Source organism: Eleutherodactylus coqui, chromosome 2, assembly GCF_035609145.1.
Source record: "Eleutherodactylus coqui strain aEleCoq1 chromosome 2, aEleCoq1.hap1, whole genome shotgun sequence".
NCBI lineage: Eukaryota > Metazoa > Chordata > Amphibia > Anura > Eleutherodactylidae > Eleutherodactylus > Eleutherodactylus coqui.
This window is the reverse complement of record NC_089838.1, coordinates 318,386,612-318,410,722: the sequence shown is the minus strand read 5'-3', so window position 1 is coordinate 318,410,722 and position 24,111 is coordinate 318,386,612. Positions and strand designations below refer to the sequence as shown.

At 42.2% G+C, this 24,111-nt stretch overlaps 1 protein-coding gene across 1 annotated transcript in view; it reads left to right on the top strand.

Moving 5' to 3' along the window:
- The window catches only part of C3 (complement C3), a 47,946-nt gene that overhangs the window by 20,750 nt on the left and 3,085 nt on the right, over positions 1-24,111 (top strand). Inside the window, exons 24-39 of the mRNA XM_066593741.1 lie at positions 214-417; positions 5,061-5,136; positions 6,328-6,487; positions 6,584-6,679; positions 6,772-6,922; positions 7,511-7,671; positions 7,779-7,937; positions 8,617-8,676; positions 12,684-12,774; positions 13,029-13,080; positions 14,234-14,321; positions 14,398-14,487; positions 15,620-15,725; positions 15,815-15,904; positions 19,673-19,759; positions 19,916-19,999. Coding sequence (XP_066449838.1) covers positions 214-417; positions 5,061-5,136; positions 6,328-6,487; positions 6,584-6,679; positions 6,772-6,922; positions 7,511-7,671; positions 7,779-7,937; positions 8,617-8,676; positions 12,684-12,774; positions 13,029-13,080; positions 14,234-14,321; positions 14,398-14,487; positions 15,620-15,725; positions 15,815-15,904; positions 19,673-19,759; positions 19,916-19,999 — 1,755 coding nt within the window. The remainder of the gene's footprint in view (positions 1-213; positions 418-5,060; positions 5,137-6,327; positions 6,488-6,583; positions 6,680-6,771; positions 6,923-7,510; positions 7,672-7,778; positions 7,938-8,616; positions 8,677-12,683; positions 12,775-13,028; positions 13,081-14,233; positions 14,322-14,397; positions 14,488-15,619; positions 15,726-15,814; positions 15,905-19,672; positions 19,760-19,915; positions 20,000-24,111) is intronic.

Below are 24,111 nucleotides of genomic sequence, written 5' to 3'. Positions count from 1 at the left end.
CCCCAGTACCCTGCAGCTGCACTGTGTATTATGCATAAGAGATTGTGTAAAACCCACAGCAGCTAATAGCATTAAATGAGACAAATTTCCTATGATGCCCCAGCTACAGTCAAGGATTGCTAAAACTTTTACACCTCAACTCTAAAAGTCATCATTTTTAAGATTATGATTCACTTACTATATCTCAAAACTATGTTTCACAACTTATTTTAGGAAGCCCAGTCAGCCAATTGGTGGAGGATGCATTAGATGGTTCGAATCTCAATCCTTTAATTATTGTTCCACGTGGTTGTGGAGAACAGAACATGATCACTATGACCCCCGGTGTAGTTGCAGCCAATTATCTTGATGCCACCGACCAGTGGGAGAGAATTGGTTTGAACAGAAGAGATGAAGCAATCAAAAATATCAGGCAGGGTAAGTAAAAAAAAAATATTTAAATATATTTATTTGTAGTTTAGTTTTTTATTAAAATTCTGTGTTTCCACTGTACAGCAAAAACGTCATACATTCAAGAACCAAAACTTCAAATGCTGCAAAAGTTTTGACCTGTCATTATGCAACAGGCTGAAACAAAATGCATGAGGTTCACAAAACTGTATTTGAAAATTCTTTTGAAAAAAGTTGGCTCTCTGAAAATTACTATTACTGTTCATTATTATTAATATTATTATTTTCATTACTATTATTTGACCCTCCCACATCTCCAGAGTATTTTTAAACATCTAAAAATCTTCTTCTTCAAGATGTAGTTGCTCCCCATCTCCTGTCTGTCTCCTCAATAGCAGCAGGACTCCCCATGTGCTCAGTTAGCCAGGACCATCGACACAGAGGGCACTAACATCACCGACATATCAGTGCCACCACAGCTGAGTGCGCAGTGCTCAGTCGCTAGCCGGGTGCAGCAGCCAGGTCTTTGTGTCCCTCTGTGGAGCTGAACTAGACCAGGAGATCCTTATGCCTGCAGGAATACCCCATGAATGGGACATATGGGAAACTATAAGATAAAAGGAGGAGGGGAAAGATTGATATAAAGAAATACAATCTCTATGGTGATTGAGTGCACCTCCTCTTTTCTAATGGTCATATTGTCCACATCTTTTAATGTATACTTCCGGAGGCTTCCTGTGCCCTGGTTCTGGGCAGCTGAGATCCGGGCCTGGTTGTGGTCTGGGAGCCCTGACTCCCCAGCATGACCACGCTGCAGAGAGTTGGGAGAATGGAGGGAGGAGACTCCCATGGGACACTCCCTAGCCTTCCGGCTAATTTTCACTGCGCTCCTGGATCCCAGGAGTGGCTGCAGGTGAGCCAAGCCTGGTGTGGCCTAGGCTCCAGAACCTTTTTAAGTCCTGGTAGGTGGAGGACTCCAGATGAGAAGAATCTACTGTGCAAGATGACCCACCTGCCTGCCAGCAGGCAGGTAGCCTCCACTCGCCTGCAGCAGGGACCCCTTGGAGCTGTCAGGAGCAGGCAGAAGGCCCACCAGGTTAGTGAGAGAACCTCTCCCCGCACAAGCAGTGTCACCTCATATAGACAGACGCCTGCGGAACCCCGATGCTTCGGGACTGTCTGCTGGTGTACATATCACATCAAACAACAAATTTAGTTATACAGGGCCATACAGCCCTGGAAGGCAGAAGAAAAAGGAGCAGGACCAGAGGATTACCCTCCCCATCGGGCTGGTGGCTGAATTCCAGGTGTCAACAACATTACACCTTCTTTATTGTTAATTTTTGAATACTCTAATTACTTCAAGCTTTACAGCTCCTTGTAAATCAGTATTTTAAGTGGCCATCATCCACAAAGACTTTCATTACATTACAAAGTAGTCACTTATCTGTGTGATCGATCCTTTACAACAACACAAAAAGCTTGCATAAAACCATGTTTGAATGCATGTTATACTCCTGATCATTTATGGCTCCAAAGCAGCTCACCTTCCGGCCTTCAGGGTGTTGAAGGAGACACAAATCCCACCGATCGCAGATTGGATCCAGAACATGTGGCAGCTACATCCCAAGAATACGGTTCTCATTCTCAACAATCGTCAACTCGATCTTCCTCTCTGGGAACATCGCAACTGAATCTCGATACCAGAGAAGTTTCTAAAAGAGGTACCCCTGACTCTCTACAGGTTTCCCATAATTCCAAAGGTCCTTCCTCTAAAAATAGAATCTAACATTACTACTGCTGAGGTTGTAGACATGGAAAACCTCTCCTGAAGTCTACAAGCTTACATTGGTTCAGACAATGATTTAACTACAACACACTGAAGGAGCTGCTTCTGTCCCTCCAAAAGGATATTTCTAGAGATATGCGAAAGATTTCCAGCCAACTTCCATCTCTGCCCTCATTAGTTACTCCATTGATGGAGCAAACAGGATCCCCAAAGCCTGTTCTGTTCCGGAAAATGCATCACGGGATGTTCTGGCTCATATCCAATTTACCAGACCAAAGAGCGGCTCCTGAATGAAGAAAGGCAAAGAGATTCCTTACCAGGTCACTTCTGCTCTCCGTGGTGCTAATATTGATTATAAATGGGGCTTCCCCAACAAGCTTCTTATTTCGTGAAATGGAGTGTGCTATGCCGTAATGTCTATAATTGATGGGCTGTCATTTTTGAAGAAGCAGGACATCCACACTCCCGAACAAACCAAACATCCTTTAACAAACAAGTCCTCACCTCGGATCAAACAGGACTGGTCATCTGTTAGCCAGAATGGTCATTCCTAAAATGATAAGTATCTTCAAGATGATGTTAAAATGTTATACTCTTTAAATTGTTTACTTATCAGTTATCATCTCACAACAATTATTTGCATTTTGGAGCCCTTCATGATGTTGAAATATGTTAATACCTCCAAATTATTTACCTACTATGCAATGTGCACTAAGTGAACAATATAATACAACTTTTCAGTTTTTTAATTTGTTACTTTGTTACTTTTGTTATATTAATGAGAGGCACTTATTATGTTATATGTCCACCACTTTCTGAGTATCATGAACGTGGCACAGAATTTCTTTTAATTATGCATCGTGCCTATCAGTATTTCTTACCTAAATGTTAAGGCTCTAAACAGTCCCTTTAAACATAGCTTGTTATGGCGTGAGGCCCTTACGTTACATACAGATGTATTATTTGCCCAGGAAATACATTTTGTAAGAGAGTCATTCTAAATATTTACATCCCGGATTTCTGTATCTTTCTTGCATGCAACCCTATTAAGAAAAAAGAGGAGTATTAATTGCAATTTGTAATTCAGTATAATTTTCCCAACGAACTTTATATCTAGACCCTTTGACCCATTTTATGATCTTGGTTTGCGAAATTAATAATGTACTTTTTGCCTTGGTAAATGTATATTTTCCACATAAATGGTAAGCTGGATTTTTTTCGTAACAATGTTATTAGCTGTTATCAGATCTCTGCTGGCAGAACACAGCATGCGGTCCTGCTTATCAGCTGTTCAAGCAGAACTGAAAACCGTCGTTCGGTGAAAACTGAAAGATGGGCACATTTAGACACAAAGATTATCGCTCAAAATACGGCTTTTGAGCGATAATTGTTGTGTCTAAATGGGGCTTTAGCCTCCCTTTCTAAACAAATTTCCATATCTGAAGTCCAAGAAGCCATCAAATGTTAAAATCTTATACATCCCCAGGCCAGGTGGTTTTTCCAATGGCTATCACAAAAAAAATTCCACCCTCCTAGCACTCTATTTAATTTTGGTATTCAATAAGTCAATGACAGGGGGTGTCTTTCCTTCAGAAATGTTGGAAGCTTTTAATGTTACCTTACACATACCACTACGGAAACCCCATCTCCAGCTAATTGTCATCCTATTTCTTTACTGAATACGGATGGTAAGATTTATGCTAAAACAGGCACTTTACTATTCTTCCATTGCTGGTCGCTGCGGAGCAAGTGGGATTTATCCCACAGAGACAAGCTCCTGATGGAACTCGCCAGTTCCTGAATCTCATTAGAACCGCTGAGCTAAGTCGTACACCCTCTTCATTCCTATCCTTGGATGCAGAAAAGGAATTCGATCAGAGTTTGTTTTCTCGGGTCCAATTAAATACCTGATTTTATCATTGTACTCCGTGCCTGGGATTTTTACTTCTGGGTGTATTTCCTCCCTATTTACAATTTCAAACGACACGGAACAGGGATGTCCCCTCGTGGGGGACATAGATGTTAAAGAAATAGTTACAAAAGAAGTTACAAAGATTACAGAATAAAATAAAAATATATATAGGAAAGAAAATGACGCACTGCGGATGCTAACCAAGACCTGGACATGGTGTGAACCACACACTACAAATATAAAAACAAAGTGTATACAAATAAGAAAGAAATGAATCACTTAATAATGTAATACAAACTCAGACCTCCGATTGAGACATGTGGACAGAATAAACATCCAGAAGGCCTCCTTATTGAGAAACATACGGTAATCACCCCCACCTCATACTGGACGTGTAACCTGTTCTATTCCCAAAACCTGTAAAGGAAGAGAAATCCCCACAATGTGCTAAAGCGAAATACTGAGAAACAGTTTGATTTGTAGCATTGGCAATGTCCTATATATGCCATCTAATCCGCGCTCTGAGGCTGCGAGTGGTAAGCCTATCTACTGCGATTTGTACGTAGAACGCGGGATCAAATAGACCACATATTGTGTTACAATTAATATATTGAGCCAGGAAGATTTTGCCAGTAACAGTAGAAGAAAAATCTTTAGTAACCCACATAACAGAACAACAAATGCACCCTTTATGTCCGCACTTGTACGAACCCGGACAACATAACCAGAAGGTGATAGAATAATGCATTCTTGATATAAACTGGGAGGCAAGAGTCGATCTAGTGTGGGCGCCGGTTTACTTATACAGTTATAACTGCGATCCAAAACTTAAGGACAATTTTTAATTTTGGAATTAACAGAACATTATAGATTTGTGATCTAGAGCCTATGGCCATGTGATAACGAGATTAGCTGATAACTAAATATCTACTATTTGTACAGGAGAATTACATATTGTTATCTTTGCAGGTTATGTACAGCAGCTTGTCTACCGTAAAGCGGACAGTTCCTATGCAGCTTTCACTACTAGGCCAGCCAGCACTTGGTGAGCACAATCTCTATTGATAAAGGGTATTTACAAATATTCATAACCATAGACAAGAGAAATGTGTTCTATTGTGGATGACTAATCAGGTTACAAACTTATGGCAGCCAGTGTCCGTAAAAATGTATCAGCTCATAACAACCACACCACCTGTCAGCTCTAGATACTATATACACTACTGCTCATTAAAGGGATTTTCCAGTTTAAAATCATTGGTGGCAGTGGAGGGATGAAGTCTATGGGGAAATAAACATACGTACTTGCCTCCCCCTTGCATTCTGCTCCACCATGTGACTGTGGCAGTCATTAGGAGGTTGGACAGGGACATCAGCAGTGATGTCCCATAAACCTGCCTTGGAGCTTCTACATTAGAAGCCCACGTGACAAGTCTTCTGGCCAGGTGATGTCACCTGTTAGATGCCGGGTCAAGGGGTCGAATGCCACGGTGAGCATATTTTTTAAAAATAGTTTGGGGCAAATATAAAATAAATAACTCGAAGAAACCTTTAACTTTAATACACCACCCAAACTGTCGAGAAATGAATAAAAGAAAATAGTGTAGATTGTACTGATTATGGATTTATCTAGGCATACACAAATGCTTTGTACTCATACAGATTGTTTACATATGAATGAAGTAATAATTTTCTTAAATTTTTCTAAAAGTATCCATCCTTATCAGCAGTCCCAGCACTGCGACAGCGGGATATTCTGTCAGTCAGTTTATCAAAAGTTTCAGCTCCAACTGCAGCCCACCTCTCAGGTAGCAACCTCCAAGGATGATTGTAGCACTGGCACATCTTGAATATACTTGTCCAGATGATCCCAAAGTAGTTCAACTGGATCGAAATCGGGACTCTGGGGTGGCCAAACCATGTTCTTCAGCAAATCTTCAAAAACTACAGTTTTCAAGGATATTTATATAAATAATGTATAAATATGATGCTTAGAGTGCTGAAAATGTGTGAATCAGCAGGTAGACTCATTTCTACACAAGATACATGTATCACATTCATCCTTTACGGAGTGAAGCAAGTAGTTCTGTTTTGTCTCACTAGGAGGACTCCTGTGTGTAGTGCTTTGAGATTGCAAGAAAAGATTTTAAAACATTGCAAAGTAAATTTAGGATTACATTGATTTTCACACCAGAAATACTAACCTATTAGGATAATACCTTTTCTTTCTATCCAGGCTAACTGCTTACGTAGCCAAAGTTTTTGCAATGTCTCAACCACTAGTAGACATTCAAAGCGATGTTTTATGTGGTGCAATCAAATGGTTGATACTTGAGAAACAGAAACCAGATGGAATGTTCAAAGAAGATGCCCCAGTAATCCATCAGGAGATGGTGGTACGTATCGGCAGAGGACTTCATATTAACCTGATTAGTTTAAGTTATCCATAAAATATGGTGTTACATTTACTCTATTCCATTGTTTTCACCTAGGGAGCCATCAAAGGGTCTTCAGAAGATGTCGCACTTACAGCCTTTGTCCTCATTGCTATGCTAGAAAGTGAGAAGACTTGCACTGCACACATCAATGTGAGTGTGTTATCTTCATCATCCCTTAATGGAATCACAATTCAGTACATGCCCATGTTCATGTAGAATATGTCTTCATTATCACATTATAGAACCTGAAACTCAGTATTGAGAAGGCGACCAGCTTCCTGGAGGGTCAGTTCTCTGGTCTGAATAATCCCTACACCATCGCTATTACCTCTTATGCTCTTGCTATGGCTGGGAAGGTAGACATTGTAGAGAAGCTGCTTTCTGCAAGCACAGGTACTGAACTTCACCGAACACTTTCTATAGTCTATATGCCACACTATAATGTTGAATGTTTGAAAAATCCACATTTTAGGAACTAAATTTCCAAATTAAAATGTCTTTACTTAGGGCTCAGTCACACGGGCGCATCGGCGCCCGTGTTAGTGCAGCCAGCAGACGGCCGTACCTGAAGACGGACGTCTCTCTACAGCGCCGGGAGGAAGAACATGTGACCGGCTTCATTGTCAGTCATGTGTTCTTTCATCAGCGCTGGAGAGAGACGGCCGTCTTCAGGTACGGCCGTCTTCTAACTGTCAGTCTCACGGGCGCATCGGCGCCGGTGTATGGGTGCCGATGCGCCCGTGTGACTGAGCCCTTAGGATGTACAGTGGCAGCAAGCCTTCAGCCAAACATTAATAGTAGCACTGCAAATTATGAAAAAAGATCTAACTGTATATGATGTTTAATTAAAGAAAAGTTTAAATAGAACTGGTTTTCTAACAAGCTTCTGTGACCTTCATCCATCACACACACAATAAGGGATTCATAAGTGATTCATAAAATTCCCGCCGTCAATGTTTTTCATAACGGACGTTCCTCAAGACAAACTTCACTGGCAGTCAAGTTCCCGTTTCATCACTATTGAGGCCACATCCTACGCTGTTCTGGCTCTTCTGAAATTAAAGCAGTTTAATCTAATTGGACCGATTGTGCGCTGGATAACTGAGCAAAGATATTATGGAGCAGTTTATGGCTCCACTCAAGTAAGTTCTAATTTAAGGCTTCTTCATTATTCTTGGACTTAATTCATGTTTCTTACATCGTTTGTGCCCTGTGCAATAACTTTCTATAAACTGTTTGTGTTCTGTAGGCTACAATTGTGATGTTCCAAGCTTTGACTCAGTACCAGATAGACATTCCAGCTCTAAACGAGCTAGATCTGGATGTGTCCCTCAGTCTCCCAGAAAGGCAGGCTCCGTTAAAGTACCGCATCAATCTGGAAAATGCTTTGCTAGCACGTTCTGCCGAGGTGAGATTTGTGGTGTTCAAGATGTGACAGAGAAATCTTTGAGCTAGCTTGGAGATACAGTGATGCTGTACTGTATGAAGTTCCTACAGAGTTACTCTGGATAAGTATAGTTTTTCATAAGAAACCATTTTAAAACAAGATTTAGAGAGATTAATGTCATGTGTTATGCCACTCCCACACATGGACATGGTAAAGCGACGTGATTTTACTTTCAGCGTGTTTCAGCGCACCCTAACATTGAGATGGGTGATGAGGTGCATTAAATGCTGAACAATAGAGCAGACAGCGCTCGAAAATTGCAGCGCTGGAAAGCGCCGTCCAGCACCGCGATCAAACGCATGTCTGTGAGGTCCCATTGAAATCAATGGGACTGTTATACCGCAATATGCTGCAGTAATAGCGGTAAAAAACGTGTCTAATAGGATCTTCTGATGAATATAGAGTCAACAGAGGTCTTCAGGTGGACATGTGAAAGCCCCCCACACTTGCCAGGTTAAATGACTTTGGCAGATGGGTTGGTAGAATGTAATAGAAGGCACTGTCCCGTTTAATGTATGCTATACAAGGTGATACAAACTTCCTGCCACATTATCTATAACATCACGTAAAGTGTCATTCCTAAGAACATCATCTTCTATGCAAAATAATAATCATTTCATTCTATAAATCTGTTTTACAGACCAGACTGAATAAAAAGTTTGTTGTGACAGCCAAGGGTAAAGGGCAAGGTACACTGACGGTAAGTTCATGCAGTCAGGTAACGCTATTACTAAGCCTGTACATTTGACTAAACCAAGGAATCAATATTGATATCATAGATAGCCAGGATGATTTTATCTTTTCTGTAAAATGGTCATTTCCATTCCAAACTGGAGTTGGGCAAGAAGGATGCTTAGCTGTGACATGTTCTGGTTACCAGGAAAAGGTTTTGTGAATGTACGTCCCATCCTTGAATCCTGTTCTCGGCCCTCTATGAATGTACGTCCCATCCTTGAATCCTGTTCTCGGCCCTCTATGAATGTACGTCCCATCCTTGAATCCTGTTCTCGGCCCTCTATGAATGTACGTCCCATCCTTGAATCCTGTTCTCGGCCCTCTATGAATGTACGTCCCATCCCTGAATCCTGTTCTCGGCCCTCTATGAATGTACGTCCCATCCTTGAATCCTGTTCTCGGCCCTCTATGAATGTACATCCCATCCTTGAATCCTGTTCTCGGCCCTCTATGAATGTACGTCCCATCCTTGAATCCTGTTCTCGGCCCTCTATGAATGTACGTCCCATCCTTGAATCCTGTTCTCGGCCCTCTATGAATGTACGTCCCATCTTTGAATCCTGTTCTCGGCCCTCTATGAATGTACGTCCCATCCTTGAATCCTGTTCTCGGCCCTCTATGAATGTACGTCCCATCCTTGAATCCTGTTCTCGGCCCTCTATGAATGTACGTCCCATCCTTGAATCCTGTTCTCGGCCCTCTATGAATGTACGTCCCATCCTTGAATCCTGTTCTCGGCCCTCTATGAATGTACGTCCCATCCTTGAATCCTGTTCTCGGCCCTCTAAACTCCTTCTGATCACACACATAAAACAGTTTTAACAATGTTCACATTAGGTTGCTGTGAAACATCGGTGGACACCTTTTGAACCTCGTTGGGGATCTCCCCCCCCCCCCCCCCCCCCCCGAGGATCTTTTTCCTTTTCTCCTCTTCCTGAATAAGGGAATATTCATTTAAATCGCCAGAGAAAGCCAAATCTGAAACATTGCTACAGGCTGTATCATATTTCTGCAAGATTTATGAAAATTGAATAAACATATATGTTTTAGGTGCATCAATCAATTCTATGGTGCGACTCTTCTTTTTCCTTAATTTTGCTACTAGACCCTGAGGCAGAAGGATTTGGGTCTGCAGACAGAGCTAGTTAAACAGGTGTGGCCAGACCTAATTAGTACTCTTCCCAACTGATTGACACAGAACCTATGAGAGAAGGGACATCAAGGGGTTAAAAGAGTCTGTCCTGAGAATGTATAACCCTGATTGAGAGATACATCTAGTATAAAAAGCCAGGCATAACTATTTGCAAGCTGCATTGAGAAGAGGACACTGAGTCCAGTGGATCCCATACAGAAATGGAAATTAATTATCTGGAGGGTCTTAGTCAGGAACGTAGATCAAGTGATATAGGCAGGGGAGGAAACTCAACTCTCTGAGGACCTAATCTGAAAGTTGGAACTCAGCAGGTTGGGCTAGGGGGTGCATCTCCAAGCCCCCTTACCTCCCATGTCTAATGGCTGGGGTGTGGCCCGCCTCTATACAAAATTCCTGGCTTCATTTACACCAGTAAAATTAAGGTAAGCCTCAAAGCCAGATTTGACTATAGGATTTATTATCCCTGAATGAGTCTAAGGGAGCGTTCACACTGCATTTTTGTATCTGTTAAAGATACACATTTTAATGCTGTTAAAAGTATAAGCGTATTCTTTAACATATCTGTAGAGTTTTATAGTAAACACATACACACGTGTAAACACACATATGGTCTATGTTTCACAGGTTTGATTTTCAACTCTTTTTTTTCTTTTTATTTATGAGTTGTTGTTTTTCACAATGGCATTGTGCAGTATGCTGTACTGCGAAATATGCTTCTCCCTCTAAAAAAATGTATACGTCTCTAAGGTTAACTTCGCACTGGCGAGCTCGAGTCCCACCCCCATATCGCGCTCCTCACTGTGTGAATTGACCAGGTATGTGATGCATTTTAATGGCAAAACAGCCTCGCTTCACTTCGGGGAATAAGCCATTCTCCGCCTCGGTGACCGCGGCGGTGCAGGATTGCGGAGTTTCTCCAATTGCTTTCAATGGGGCCGACACTGCTACTGCCGGCACCATTGACAACAATGGGTGCTGTGATGTGAGAGCACACAGAAAGATAGAACAAGCCGCAATTTGCTTTCCGTATAGCATCACATCGCTTATGTGCATACCCCATTCAAAAAAATGAGGTTCACATTTGTGTGTCTCAAAACGCACAAATTTCAGGCAACTTTACGCCCGTGTGAAGGCTGCCTCAATCAGAGGAATTTTCCTAAATTTTTCCTCTTTCCTTCTTCATAAAAAACCTGTGCAAACATACTATCGATTGTGTTTTTTAACTGCTACTTTTTAATTTAATGAAACATATACTGCAAATGAGGTTTAAGTTTGCATTTGTTTTTACACTTTTTGTGACATATATGACTTTATAGCATAAAAACATATATACTTAATGGATACAAAAAACAGTGTGAACGCTTCCTTACATGTAAATGAGAAAGATGCGGTAAAGTTGTGTAGTACCTCAGAGTCGGGTACTACAGCACTTTTGTGGCCACTTCTTATAACAATGTGTATATGCCTTTAAATGGTTTATTGTGTGCTCTTGCAACCTAACCCTGCTGTGTTCTGGTAAATCACCTAAACTACTGGCATGCCTGTCAGTCACCCTAAGCCAGCCTAGAGATTGTTAAAATAGCTAACTAGTTGCTAGGGAGCCTGTGATTGGAGGATAAGCCCTCCACACGGGTTGGGGGAGAGAAGGCAGATAAAGGGAATGGAGCTTAGGTCAGTTTAGGAGAGGAGTTGGAGTAAGCCTAAGAAGGAACATCAGAGAGAAACCAGTGCGGTGGAAAGGTGGGGGGGGGAGTGTAAGTACCAAAGTCAGTTGAATGGACAGACAGTCAGCAGAGAAGAGAGAAGAAGTAGGAGAGAGCTTAGAGGGAAGTAATCATCAGCAAGAACCCAGAGATAGTAAGCAACAGAGAGGAAAGAGAATCTTTTAATCAATACCAGTAAGTCAAGCTTGAGTGGAAACAAAAGTGGATAAAGGGGGATTCCAACCTAAAGGCCCATTTACACGCAATGATTGTTGCTCAAAATCTGCTCAAAAGCCATCCTTTCAGTGATAATCATTGTGTGTAAATGCTCCCATCTTTTACTCTTTGTCTGAACAATCATTTTTAGGTGAGCATAAAATCCATTGTTCAGCTAGAGAGAAGATAACACAGACTGCATACTGTGTTTGCTGTCCATGGTGCTGTATTCTCCATGGGAGCTGCTGATTACATTGTATTCAGCAGAAAGCCCATGGCATTCCTTGGCAGAACAAAGGACTTGAATGCAGAGAACAGGCCACCTGCTGTTCTCTGCATATAGCCCCAGGAGGCTCATTTGCATGCAAATAAAGGGCATAAGCTGCTAATCTTTTGAACGATTACCTTTATATGCAAATGGACCTTAAAGCCCTCAAATATAGAAAAATTGATTCCTTTATTCAAGGCTATTTATCGATCTCAAGTCAATGTAATTTAACCTGTATAATTGATGCAAAGTAAAGGACTCTCCTTCTCTGCCAATAAAACGTCCAATTGTTGTCATCATCTAATCCTGTCTCCTGGAGTCCCTTTCTACCACCTACAACATCTGCACTGGGGTACCACACTACACTACAGGAGGAAAAGGGCTTTTATTTTTTCCTTTTTATTATTGTTTTGGCCTACATACGGACTGGTGTCACAGCAGAACACCATTTTACCCTGCTTGACACCGTGGGTAGCACCCCACAGGGAACTACCATTGGAGGGGAGCAATGGCACCACTGTGACTACCATCATTCGATGCCCTCGCCATCGCACCCTCCTGGCCCCTTGCAGTTTCGGACCCTTTCTTGATTTTCAGTATCTCTACTTTACTCTTACCATATGTCTCTTTAGGTTATGTCCGTTTACCATGCTCTTGTGACAGAGAAAGAAAAGGAATGCAAAAACTTTGATCTTACAGTTACAGTTAAAGAAGAACCAGATGGTAAGTTTAGAGTAAAAAATAATTTCCCGGTGTTTCCAATCTGCAGGTCACCGTGACCTAAAATAAAGAAGGCAATGGCTTTTTTTGTCTTAACAGTTCAGGTATTTATGTCTGGATAGGTTCAGCCCCGATCAAACAGAACAGTAATACTATGAATGGCACGTGTTGGCCATTAGGAGCCCAGTATAGACTGTAAAATTAAGAGTCAATTTAAATACAAGTAGTGCATCATTTTATTTTTTTGTTTTTCGCAGTTAAGCGTCCAGAAGGCGCCTTGGCAACAGTATCGCTTGAGATGTGTGCAAGGTAAGGAAACATTTTCTGAAAAAATCGAGCTCAACACCTGACTTGCAGGCAATGAAATAAAGGTACAAAAACATATTACTTCACAGAAGAATTGAAATTTAGGACATTAAAGGTCAGTATTCCTTAGAGATGTTTGACCTAGAGATGAGCGAACCTACTCGTTTCGAGTAATTACTCGATCGAGCACCGCGATTTTCGAGTACTTCCGTACTCGGGTGAAAAGATTCGGGGGGCGCCGGGGGGCGGGGGGAGGCGTGGCGGAGCGGGGGGTAGCAGCGGGGAACAGGGGGGAGCCCTCTCTCTCTCCCTCTCCCCCCCATTCCCCGCTGCAACCCCCCACTCACCCACGGCGCCCCCCGAATCTTTTCGCCCGAGTACGGAAGTACTCGAAAATCGCGGCGCTCGGGTGAAGAAGGGGCGTTGCCGAGTACGCTCGCTCATCTCTAGTTTGACCAATATTAACCACCACGTTGCCTCATTTCTTTTATATTCCAAAAGTCTACACTTAACCAGAAAAAATTCATTTGTGTGTACACAGAAGAATGTAAAAAGTAGCACATTATCATTTAGCGTACATCTCAGGATACTGTTTATTGACACTAAGTTGCAGCATTATGTGTGCATATTGCTGACCTCCATGCTTTACCACTCCACATTCGGCAAGAGTTCATAACATGGTGTGCTGGTTTGCTATACTGCAAAAAAAAAGAACATTTTTAAAATTAACAACATCTGAACCATCACGCCTATTATCTGTAGTCTATTTTATGGTCATCGGGGAGCTGATGGTCACATCTAATAGCTACTAACTATCATATACATTAAGGCTGGGTTTACATCCGCATTGGAACCTCCAGCTGGAGGCTCCATCACAGGTCCCGAAAAATGCTGCATGCCGGGAAACTGAGCGATAACCGAACAGACACCATTTTAGTCAATGGGGTTTATTCCCCGCTGTTCAGTTCCATCATAAGACGGACCTGTTCGGCCCGGGGATTGCCCTTTCCTGCTACCCAAATGGAGCAGGAAAACGGAATCTCCGTTGCAGATGTGAAACCACCCTAGTATGTGCATCTGACGTAAAATATCTACAAGTCATCTCCTAGATATTGTTGTCACATCCTGTCCCTCTCTCATTGTAATCTTTCTGCAGATATCTTAAAGACAGAGATGCAACCATGTCTATCTTGGATGTTTCGATGATGACTGGATTCCACCCTGATATTCAAAGTCTTAATAAGGTGAGACTATTATATTAAATGGTTCTCAAACTTCATTATATGAATGAGATAAAATGCATGTTCTTCTTCCTCACAGCTAATGAAAGGAGTGGACAAATATATCTCCAAGTTTGAGATTAACAAGGAATCAACCGATAGGGGCTCACTTATCATCTACCTGGATAAGGTATGAAGTGCCAGCTACTCTCAGGTTTGAGGATAACCATATACATAAGTCGTTAATAGACATCTAACATTTATACACCGTCTTCAATATGCAGATGAAGTCCTCAATACTTGAGTATAAGTTTAGCTGTGGAGCACAATAAATTTGGGATCACTTTACTGTGAGTTCTAACAATGTTGATGATGCCTACACTAAATAAAATTCAAGACATCACCATCTCAGGCCAGGCTCACATGGGCAGACCAGATTCCGTACGTGGGAGGCACATAGCGGATTGCAGCTGTGAGCCTGGCCGATGACACTGTGTACCTGAATTTTCCTGTATTGCGGCTCCCTGTCGGTCAGGTGCAGTATTCTTTTTTTTAATGTTTGCATTTCCCATGATGACGCGGGTACCTGCGGCCCATACGCAATGTTAATTGTAAATGGGCTGCGGGTCGGACAACCTCCATTGACTTCAATGGAGACCGTCTGTGCAGAGTCCACAGCAAAATAGAGCATGCAGCAATTTTTCCTCCGCTTGCGGAATAAGCAATTCATATCTGTGAGTGTGAGCAAAAAAGCGAATTTACATGCCTTTAAATGGCTGCATTTTGCCCCGGATCCTCGGCGCGACTCCGATTGCAGATTCCGCAATTAGAATCTGCCCATGTGAGCCTGGCCTTACAACCAGAGCTTCATCACAAATGTTTAACACTTGAGGCAACATCTAGTTTCAAATACTACTATATGGTACTGTACTATAAATGATTTTATTAACTGCTTAAGGATCAGACTGTAGAACCACACTGGTCTGCCGAGGTATCAAGGATCCTCACGGATCCGGATGATACGACAAACATTCCTGGGCCCAAAGATTCAGCAGAAGACAGTCCCATTAGGAGCTGGATTTACAGTCAGTCACTCGGTACTAGGCTCTATTTAAGGGTTAGCTGACAAATACCTAATATAAAGTTTAAGATGCAGTTGGAACTAAGGTGGTTCCTTAGATCGAGACTGCTGTCATTACCATTATTCAGTACATTATCAATCATATTGGTTGGAATATCTAGAGGCAACTATGGGCTTCAGCAGATTTTACCCACTAGAGTTTCTGAAGGTGACCAGATATTTTCTTCTTACTTTTGGACAGATCTCACACAAAAAAGAGGAATGCATCAAATTTTATTCTCACCAGATGTTCAAAGTTGGTCTCGTCCAACCGGCATCTGTCACTGTTTATGACTATTACACACCCGGTAGGTAACATAAAAGGACTTTTCTACTGACCTGATATGTGAGTGTTACATGTTTGTAATTTCATTTTTTACTTCCCATGCCTTTATAGAAAACCGCTGCACTAAGTTCTACCATATGGAGAAGGACAGCAAGTTATTGGGAATGATCTGTCAAAATGATGTGTGCCGATGTGCCGAGGGTAAGTCCTGAAGCAATAGATTTACTAAAGAAGTCATAACAGAAGTTAAGGATTAAAGGGATAAAGTTACCCATATAGTAAATCAGATATGTGTACACCACCAGATAAGATGGATACCCCCAATAAATAAAATGCTCCAAGGATTAATGTGTAACACTTGTCTTATGTTACCAATTTTATAATGTAAACTTTATGTGTGCAAAAAAAAAATTTATGGTGGCTGTGGGCATACATAAACCATGTTTAATGGAGTAGTACCAAAAATTACAACTATGAAATGTCAGTCAGGCAAGTTACAACAGTCCAAAGAATAGAGGCCTAGTCACAGGGTCCCTCATCAATCCAAAAAATGGCCATCAATGAGAGCATGAACATGCATATGTGGTTACACTTTATTGACCTGTCTTGTAATCAATGCCCAATAGTCATATAGGTTATAAATTAGCATGAAGCCTCTGGTGTCTCTGATCCAGAGATCTGTGATGGACAAATTAACATATGTAGAACACTCGGTAAAAAAAATCTGGTGCACGGTGCAACCTACCAATAAGGAGTCTTGTCAAATGGTCTTTATAAATATAGCACCAGAAACAAAACGAGGCTGATGGCCTCTTCATCAGTTAAGCTGGGAGACAGACTAAGAACAAATACTGAAATAGAAGAAAGGGAAAATAAGAAAACGGTGGAGACAAATACCAATAATTAAATAAATTATTAACATGAAAGGTTGAACAAAAAAAATTCTCCATAATAAAATCCACAAAAATCATTTCATACACAGGGCACGATAAAATGCACAATTAATAATAGTAAATGAGTAAAATTCATATAGCCAAATGTCATAATTAAATGCATATTAAATTTTAGCCACCATCCCACATAATAAGAAATGACAATAAAAATCATACAATAACACATTTAATTTTATATAACCCAAACCGTAATAAAATAAATCCGGCATATGTACAATTGGTAGGAAGCCCTTTCACAGTGGTGACTTGAATTAAAAAATATAATTTTTATTTTGAACTTTTTAAAATGCACATATAGGGGCACAACACATAAAACAACAAAAACAAAAAAAGATAAGTAAGGGGCGTGGTAAATACCATCCAACCACACCGTCACTAAAGATGGGCATCCAATTGTACTGTCTGTGTGGGTGTTTGTGTGATCTGGTCACCGGCGACCACGAAGTTTTTTTGTCCTGCTTAAAGCCGGTAATGTATGAGGCAGGGGTATATTGGTACTTGGGGTTTGTAAGATTATCCCCAGTTGTTTTGGTCTTTTTTATTTATAAAGCCCACACACCGTAGATGGATGCAATTTTTAGTGATTTGAACGTTCGTTTCTTCACAATTCTTTTTTACCCCCCCCCCCCCTTTTTTTCAAAGGAGGGTAGAGGTACCTGACCAATTCCTAAATGGATAGTCGGAATTGGCCTTGGCCGTAGGGATCATCTCCCGAGGTTGCTAGATATGTATGATGCCAACCTCCAGAGAGAGGACGGCCTCGCCTCTATAGATAAGGGTCGTAGTATAAATACTTGACCCAAGCGTATTCGAATTTCCCTTTTTAGTATGCTAATTCTCGTATTTAATTGCTCGACGCGTTTCACCACTTCAATTCTCGTGGATCATCAGGAGCATTATAAATCGGGATTGAGTAGAGACAGTATAGATGATATCATGAGGTCACCAATAGACCAATTAGTAAAGAAACGAATATCTTAATTTTTAGAGGGCCTGTTCTTGCAGCAGGTTTCTCGAAGGATCGGATCTAGCCTGGGTAGAAAGTTCGATACTCAAATTTCTCTTATTGACAAAAGCAATAATTTGAGATTCGCCAGAGATAGCGTATCCTAATGACCCAAATCAGCCTTGAATACGAATGTCTGGCGTGGGGTGTTCAGGACTGATACGGGAATGTTCAAGCTGCTACTACTCACAGAAACATACCATAGGGATGCAGTATTATGCTGCGAGTAAAGCAGTATTGGAGCAATCCGTCTCTGTCCAGAGATAGGATAGCCGGTTCGTCCTATGCAATATGCATACTGGGACGCTATGCCGGTATCGCAAGGGTTTTTGTGCCTGTGCTTATTCAGGACACATATCCCCAGGTGAGGAAAAGGAGAGAAGCACTAGCCCCCTGCTTCTCTATAGAGAACACCCCGTTCACCAATCTGCTGCTTCTTTGGCTATCACATAAACAGACTAGTGGTTTACTAGCCCGTTACGTGTAGGAGCTTATCTAACAGAACCCGCCCGAGTTTCTTTTCCCAGAGTGTCAGAATTGACAGAAGAAAAGGATGGATACAAGATGAAAATAACAAAAGTTGGTGTCCATAGCCCAGATGGTAGGCTACCATCTGGGCTATGGACTGAATAAGCACAGGCACAAAAACCCTTGCGATACCGGCATAGCGTCCCAGTATGCATATTGCATAGGACGAACCGGCTATCCTATCTCTGGACAGAGACGGATTGCTCCAATACTGCTTTAATCACAGCATAATACTGCATCCCTATGGTATGTTTCTGTGAGTAGTAGCAGCTTGAACATTCCCGTATCAGTCCTGAACACCCCACGCCAGACATTCGTATTCAAGGCTGATTTGGGTCATTAGGATACGCTATCTCTGGCGAATCTCAAATTATTGCTTTTGTCAATAAGAGAAATTTGAGTATCGAACTTTCTACCCAGGCTAGATCCGATCCTTCGAGAAACCTGCTGCAAGAACAGGCCCTCTAAAAATTAAGATATTCGTTTCTTTACTAATTGGTCTATTGGTGACCTCATGATATCATCTATACTGTCTCTACTCAATCCCGATTTATAATGCTCCTGATGATCCACGAGAATTGAAGTGGTGAAACGCGTCGAGCAATTAAATACGAGAATTAGCATACTAAAAAGGGAAATTCGAATACGCTTGGGTCAAGTATTTATACTACGACCCTTATCTATAGAGGCGAGGCCGTCCTCTCTCTGGAGGTTGGCATCATACATATCTAGCAACCTCGGGAGATGATCCCTACGGCCAAGGCCAATTCCGACTATCCATTTAGGAATTGGTCAGGTACCTCTACCCTCCTTTGAAAAAAAGGGGGGGGGGGTAAAAAAGAATTGTGAAGAAACGAACGTTCAAATCACTAAAAATTGCATCCATCTACGGTGTGTGGGCTTTATAAATAAAAAAGACCAAAACAACTGGGGATAATCTTACAAACCCCAAGTACCAATATACCCCTGCCTCATACATTACCGGCTTTAAGCAGGACAAAAAAACTTTGTGGTCGCCGGTGACCAGATCACACAAACACCCACACACACAGCACAATTGGATGCCCATCTTTAGTGACGGTGTGGTTGGATGGTATTTACCACGCCCCTTACTTATCTTTTTTTGTTTTTGTTGTTTTATGTGTTGTGCCCCTATATGTGCATTTTAAAAAGTTCAAAATAAAAATTATATTTTTTAATTCAAGTCACCACTGTGAAAGGGCTACTCAAGTTAAATTTGGAGACTTTTTGCTCTGCCTACTCTGTGAAATATAATTGGTAGGAAGCCGTGCTATGGACAGCCCAACCCTTTTATTGGATGCTTGTGCTGTGCACCAGATGTTCTTACCAAGTGTTCTACATTATGTTTTACACCCTCCTATTAGGGCAGCACCTCCATCCCACCTTTAAGAAGATAATCAGCTCTTTAGCGTGGACTTCTAAACCTCCTCACATTGATTTCTTATGGATTTTGTCTTTTAGAAAATTGTTTCTTGCAGCAACAGCTGGAAGGTGTAATTGATGCGGCAGGACGACTGCAGAGAGCGTGTGCGCCAGGGGTGGACTATGGTGAGGGCACATCCGAGCACACAAAGATCTCATTCCGTACAGATTTGGCCTTGTTTTCCACATTGAGGTCGCTAGTTGGCTCCTAGCTGTAGTCAAGGTGGTGACCCATCCTTTATAAATGTCATATGAATAATTCTATGTTTCTGGTGTTTCTAGTGTACATGGCGCGCCTGGAAGAAATACAAAAGAATGATAACTATGATAACTATGTGATGAAGATAATCAGCATCATCAAGCAAGGTAAATGGCAGGAGAATGCAAGTGTACAGGACACATACTGTATCTATGTAATTAGTATGGCTCCCACATGGTGTCCCACTTATTGGAGGCCCAGAAAAATCATCTATAACTTCACAACTAACGAAATTATTTTAGTGAAATTTAGTCAAAACATGAGAATCAGGAACTTCTCTTGCCATGTTCGTTGAGCACTCCTTAAAGGGGTTGTCCCGCGCCGAAACGGGTTTTTTTTTTTTTCAACCCCCCCCCCGTTCGGCGCGAGACAACCCCGATGCAGGGACCTAAAGGAAGCTTACCGGAGCGCTTACCTTAATCCCCGCGCTCCGGTGACTTCAATACTTACCGGTGAAGATGGCCGCCGGTATCCTCTTGCTCCGTGGACCGCAGCTCTTCTGTGCGGTCCATTGCCGATTCCAGCCTCCTGATTGGCTGGAATCGGCACGTGACGGGGCGGATCTACACGGAGCTACACGGAGCCCCATAGAAGACTGCAGAAGACCCGGACTGCGCAAGCGCGGCTAATTTGGCCATCGGAGGGCGAAAATTAGTCGGCTCCATGGAAACGAGGACGCTAACAACGGAGCAGGTAAGTAAAAAACTTTTTATAACTTCTGTATGGCTCATAATTAATGCACAATGTATATTACAAAGTGCATTATTATGGCCATACAGAAGTCTATAGACCCACTTGCTGCCGCGGGACAACCCCTTTAACCTGACTGCTGCTATCCATGTAGCGACAATCAATGCAAAGGAGACGGAACAGCGAGTCTGGGTGGCAAGCTTGGCTATCTCATTTAGCATTTTATGCCACTGCTGTAGCCACATTTTGCTTCAGTCATGTAGTCAATAGGAGCCTGTGCTGCCCCCTATAGGGGAATACACCACAAACTATCCAGGAATTGTAGAAGAACATTGTACAAGAAACTGCTGTAAGCAAGACCCTGGACATGCTTACCAGAGCATTCAGCAATATGGAGTGTCGGGTTTTGGCATGCTTACCCATTTCTCATTGGGTAAGGTATGTTTTGACCAAACTTTAATAATATGTGTTCATTAGTCTTGGAGTTATAGCTGATTTTTCCAGGCCTCCAGTGAGTGGGACAGCATGTGTAATACCATTCGCATATACAGTATGGTATACATATTATGTAAAGAGGAGTGAAACTATAATTGCCTATTGTAGGACTGTACTCTCTCCATAACCATATAAGAAAATGGGGCTCTAGTACAATTCTGTATTGCAGTCATTGAATTATATGAGCCGTATTGGATTTCATAACAGGAGACTGCAATGGTGAATCTACAGTGGTGCCTTGGGTTAAGAGTTTAATTCGTTCCGTGATGGAGCTCTTAACCCAAAACACTCTTATCTCAAAACCAGTTTCCCCATTAAAATGAATGGAAAAGCCATTAATCAATTCTGGATCGTGAAGCTCTCCCACTGATTTCAATGGGGATGGCGTTGCCCCATTGAAAACAATAGTATGCCGGCAGCTCTGCAGTGATTTTCGGGGAAGGGCTTTAAATATAAGCCCTTCCCTGAAATCATCCCTAGCTGCAGTAAAAAAAATAAATAAAATATATACTCACCTGTCCGCTGCTGCCGGGGCTCAGGCACTTCTAGCCGCCGCTTGTTCTCCCTGCACTGCTATGAAACTTTTCAGCAGGCGGGGATTAAAAATGCAGGGAGAACAAGCGGCAGCTAGACACACCTGAGCTCCGGCAGCAGCGGACAGGTGAGTATATATTTTTTACTACAGCTAGGGATGATTTTCAGGGAATGGCTTATATTTAAAGCCCTTCCCCGAACATCACTGCAGGGGTTGTCGGCAGGCCATTGCTTTCAATGGCGCCACCCGCAGCAGCGGCAGCCCCATTGAATGCAAGCCTCTTATCTCAAGTTTTTGCTCTTAAGTCAAAGCAAAAATTCCGGAGAGAGCCTGCTCTCAAGTCAAAAAGCTTGTAAGCTGAGGCATTCTTAACCCGAGGTATAACTGTATATCCGAGCAGATTAAACCACAGGGTATAAAAATAACAAAACAGCAATTCTTTAAAAGGACCACTTTGCTTCAAGCTCAGGATCCTTCTACAGGAAGGTAGGAACATAAATGCTCACGTCAGTGTGATACACATAGAAGGGAAACTGGCTGGCAGTCGTGGCTTCCCTATGTGGCTCTCTGGTAATCTACAGAAAGACTCCCATTCTTTACCCACTTCGGCTGCCACTGCCCCACTTTCTGGTGCATCTATTGCGTACTTCCAAAGCTTGTCTGGTCTCCTCCATCTCTCAAGTCTAATCAGATCCAAAAGCACCCGGCACAACCAGTTCTGTCACTCTCAGGCTGAGACCCAATGTACAGAATAGGCGATTCTAAGTATTTTTGCAATATGTTTTATTAACCTATTCTATGTATTTATTGTACAAAGCTGCTCTTTAGCTATGCAGCTAGGTGAAGACGGGGCTGAGAAATCTGTCTTCACCTCACTGCATAGAAGAGATTTGGACATTGTAATGTCCCTCTGTCCAGTGTAGACACAATAATAAAGATTCCTACGTGCCCTGGGTGTCACATCAGACATCAAGGTAAAAACTGATTTTTCAGCACTGTCTCCACCTATCTGCATGGCTGAAAGGGGGTTTTGTACAAAACAATGTACAAAATAAGCTAATAAAACCTACTGCAAAAATGCTTAGAATCATCTTATCTGTACATTTTAAAAAATTGCAGCTACTCTTTAACCCCTTAAGGACATAGACTATTTTTGCCATAAGGACGGGATGAGTTTTGGTGAATTTTCATCACCACTTTTCAAGAGCCATAACTTTTAAATTTTTCTGTCGTCATGGCCCTATGGGGGCTTGTTTTTTGTGTGACAAACTGTAATTTTTATTAGTACCATTTTTGGTCATGTATTGTAAAATATTTATCTTTTTTTTTTTTTAGGGCAGGGAGACTGTAGGGGACTTGAACCATAAAAGCTGTGATTGCTATGATGTACTTACGTATTGCAATGCATTATCGCTCAGAATAGCGATCACAGGGCATGGCAGGCCCTGACACCAGTGTATGACAGTGGATACACCAGTGGATACACCAGTGGATACACACGCACAAAAACACGCTTCTATTTGCAACATTGCATTCCCTATGGTGTGTGCACATGTCCGTGCTTTACAGGCGTGTGCCTGCAAAGATAGGACTTGCGTGCACCATTGGGAATGCACGCATTGTTTTCAATGGAGCCGTGGCTGCTGCCAGCGGCTGCATTGAAAACAATGGTCTGTCGGCACTCCTGCATTCTCTTTCAGGGAAGGGCTTTACATATAAGCCCTTCCCTGAAAAAGAAAGATTTTAGTGAAAAAAAATTAAAAATATACTTACCTCTCCGCCGCTGCCGTAACCCTGCCAGGATGAAGTACACATCTGCCGCATGCGGCAGATGTTTCCTTCATCCCCGCTAGTTAAAAGAATTTCCTGCTGCTACATTTGCCACATCTGTGACAGATGCAGCAATGGAATTCTTCAATTCTCTACCGCAGCTGTCACGCATGTGAGCTGCAGTAGAGGATTGTGCTGCCAGCAATTGATTTCAGGGAAGGGCTTTAACTATAAGCCCTTCCTTGAAAATCCAGTAAAAGTGCTTTAAAAAACATAAAAAATAGATACTCACCTCCCTTCAGCTGCCGGGGCTCAGCCGAGTGTTCTCCTGCTGTCTTCTGCACTTTGATGCTAATCTATCAGCAGGCGGGGATTTAAAATCCCCACCTGCTGAAAGAGCTGGATGTGATTGGCTGAGTGCTCAGCCAATCACAGGCAGCTCTCGCTGAATGAATGACGGGCAAGAGCTGCCTGTGATTGGCTGAGCACCTCAGCCAATCACATTCAGCTCTTTCAGCAGGCGGGGATTTAAAATCCCCGCCTGCTGAAAGACCATTGTTTTCAATGAAGCAGCCAGCAGCAGCCGCGGCTCCATTAAAGACAATGCGTGCATTTTTTTTTTTTACACTAAAGTTCTGTTTTTTTCAGGGAAGAGCTTATATGTAAAGCCCTTCCCTGAAAAACAACTCAGGGGTGCCGGCAGGTCATTGCCTTCAATGGAGCCGCCAG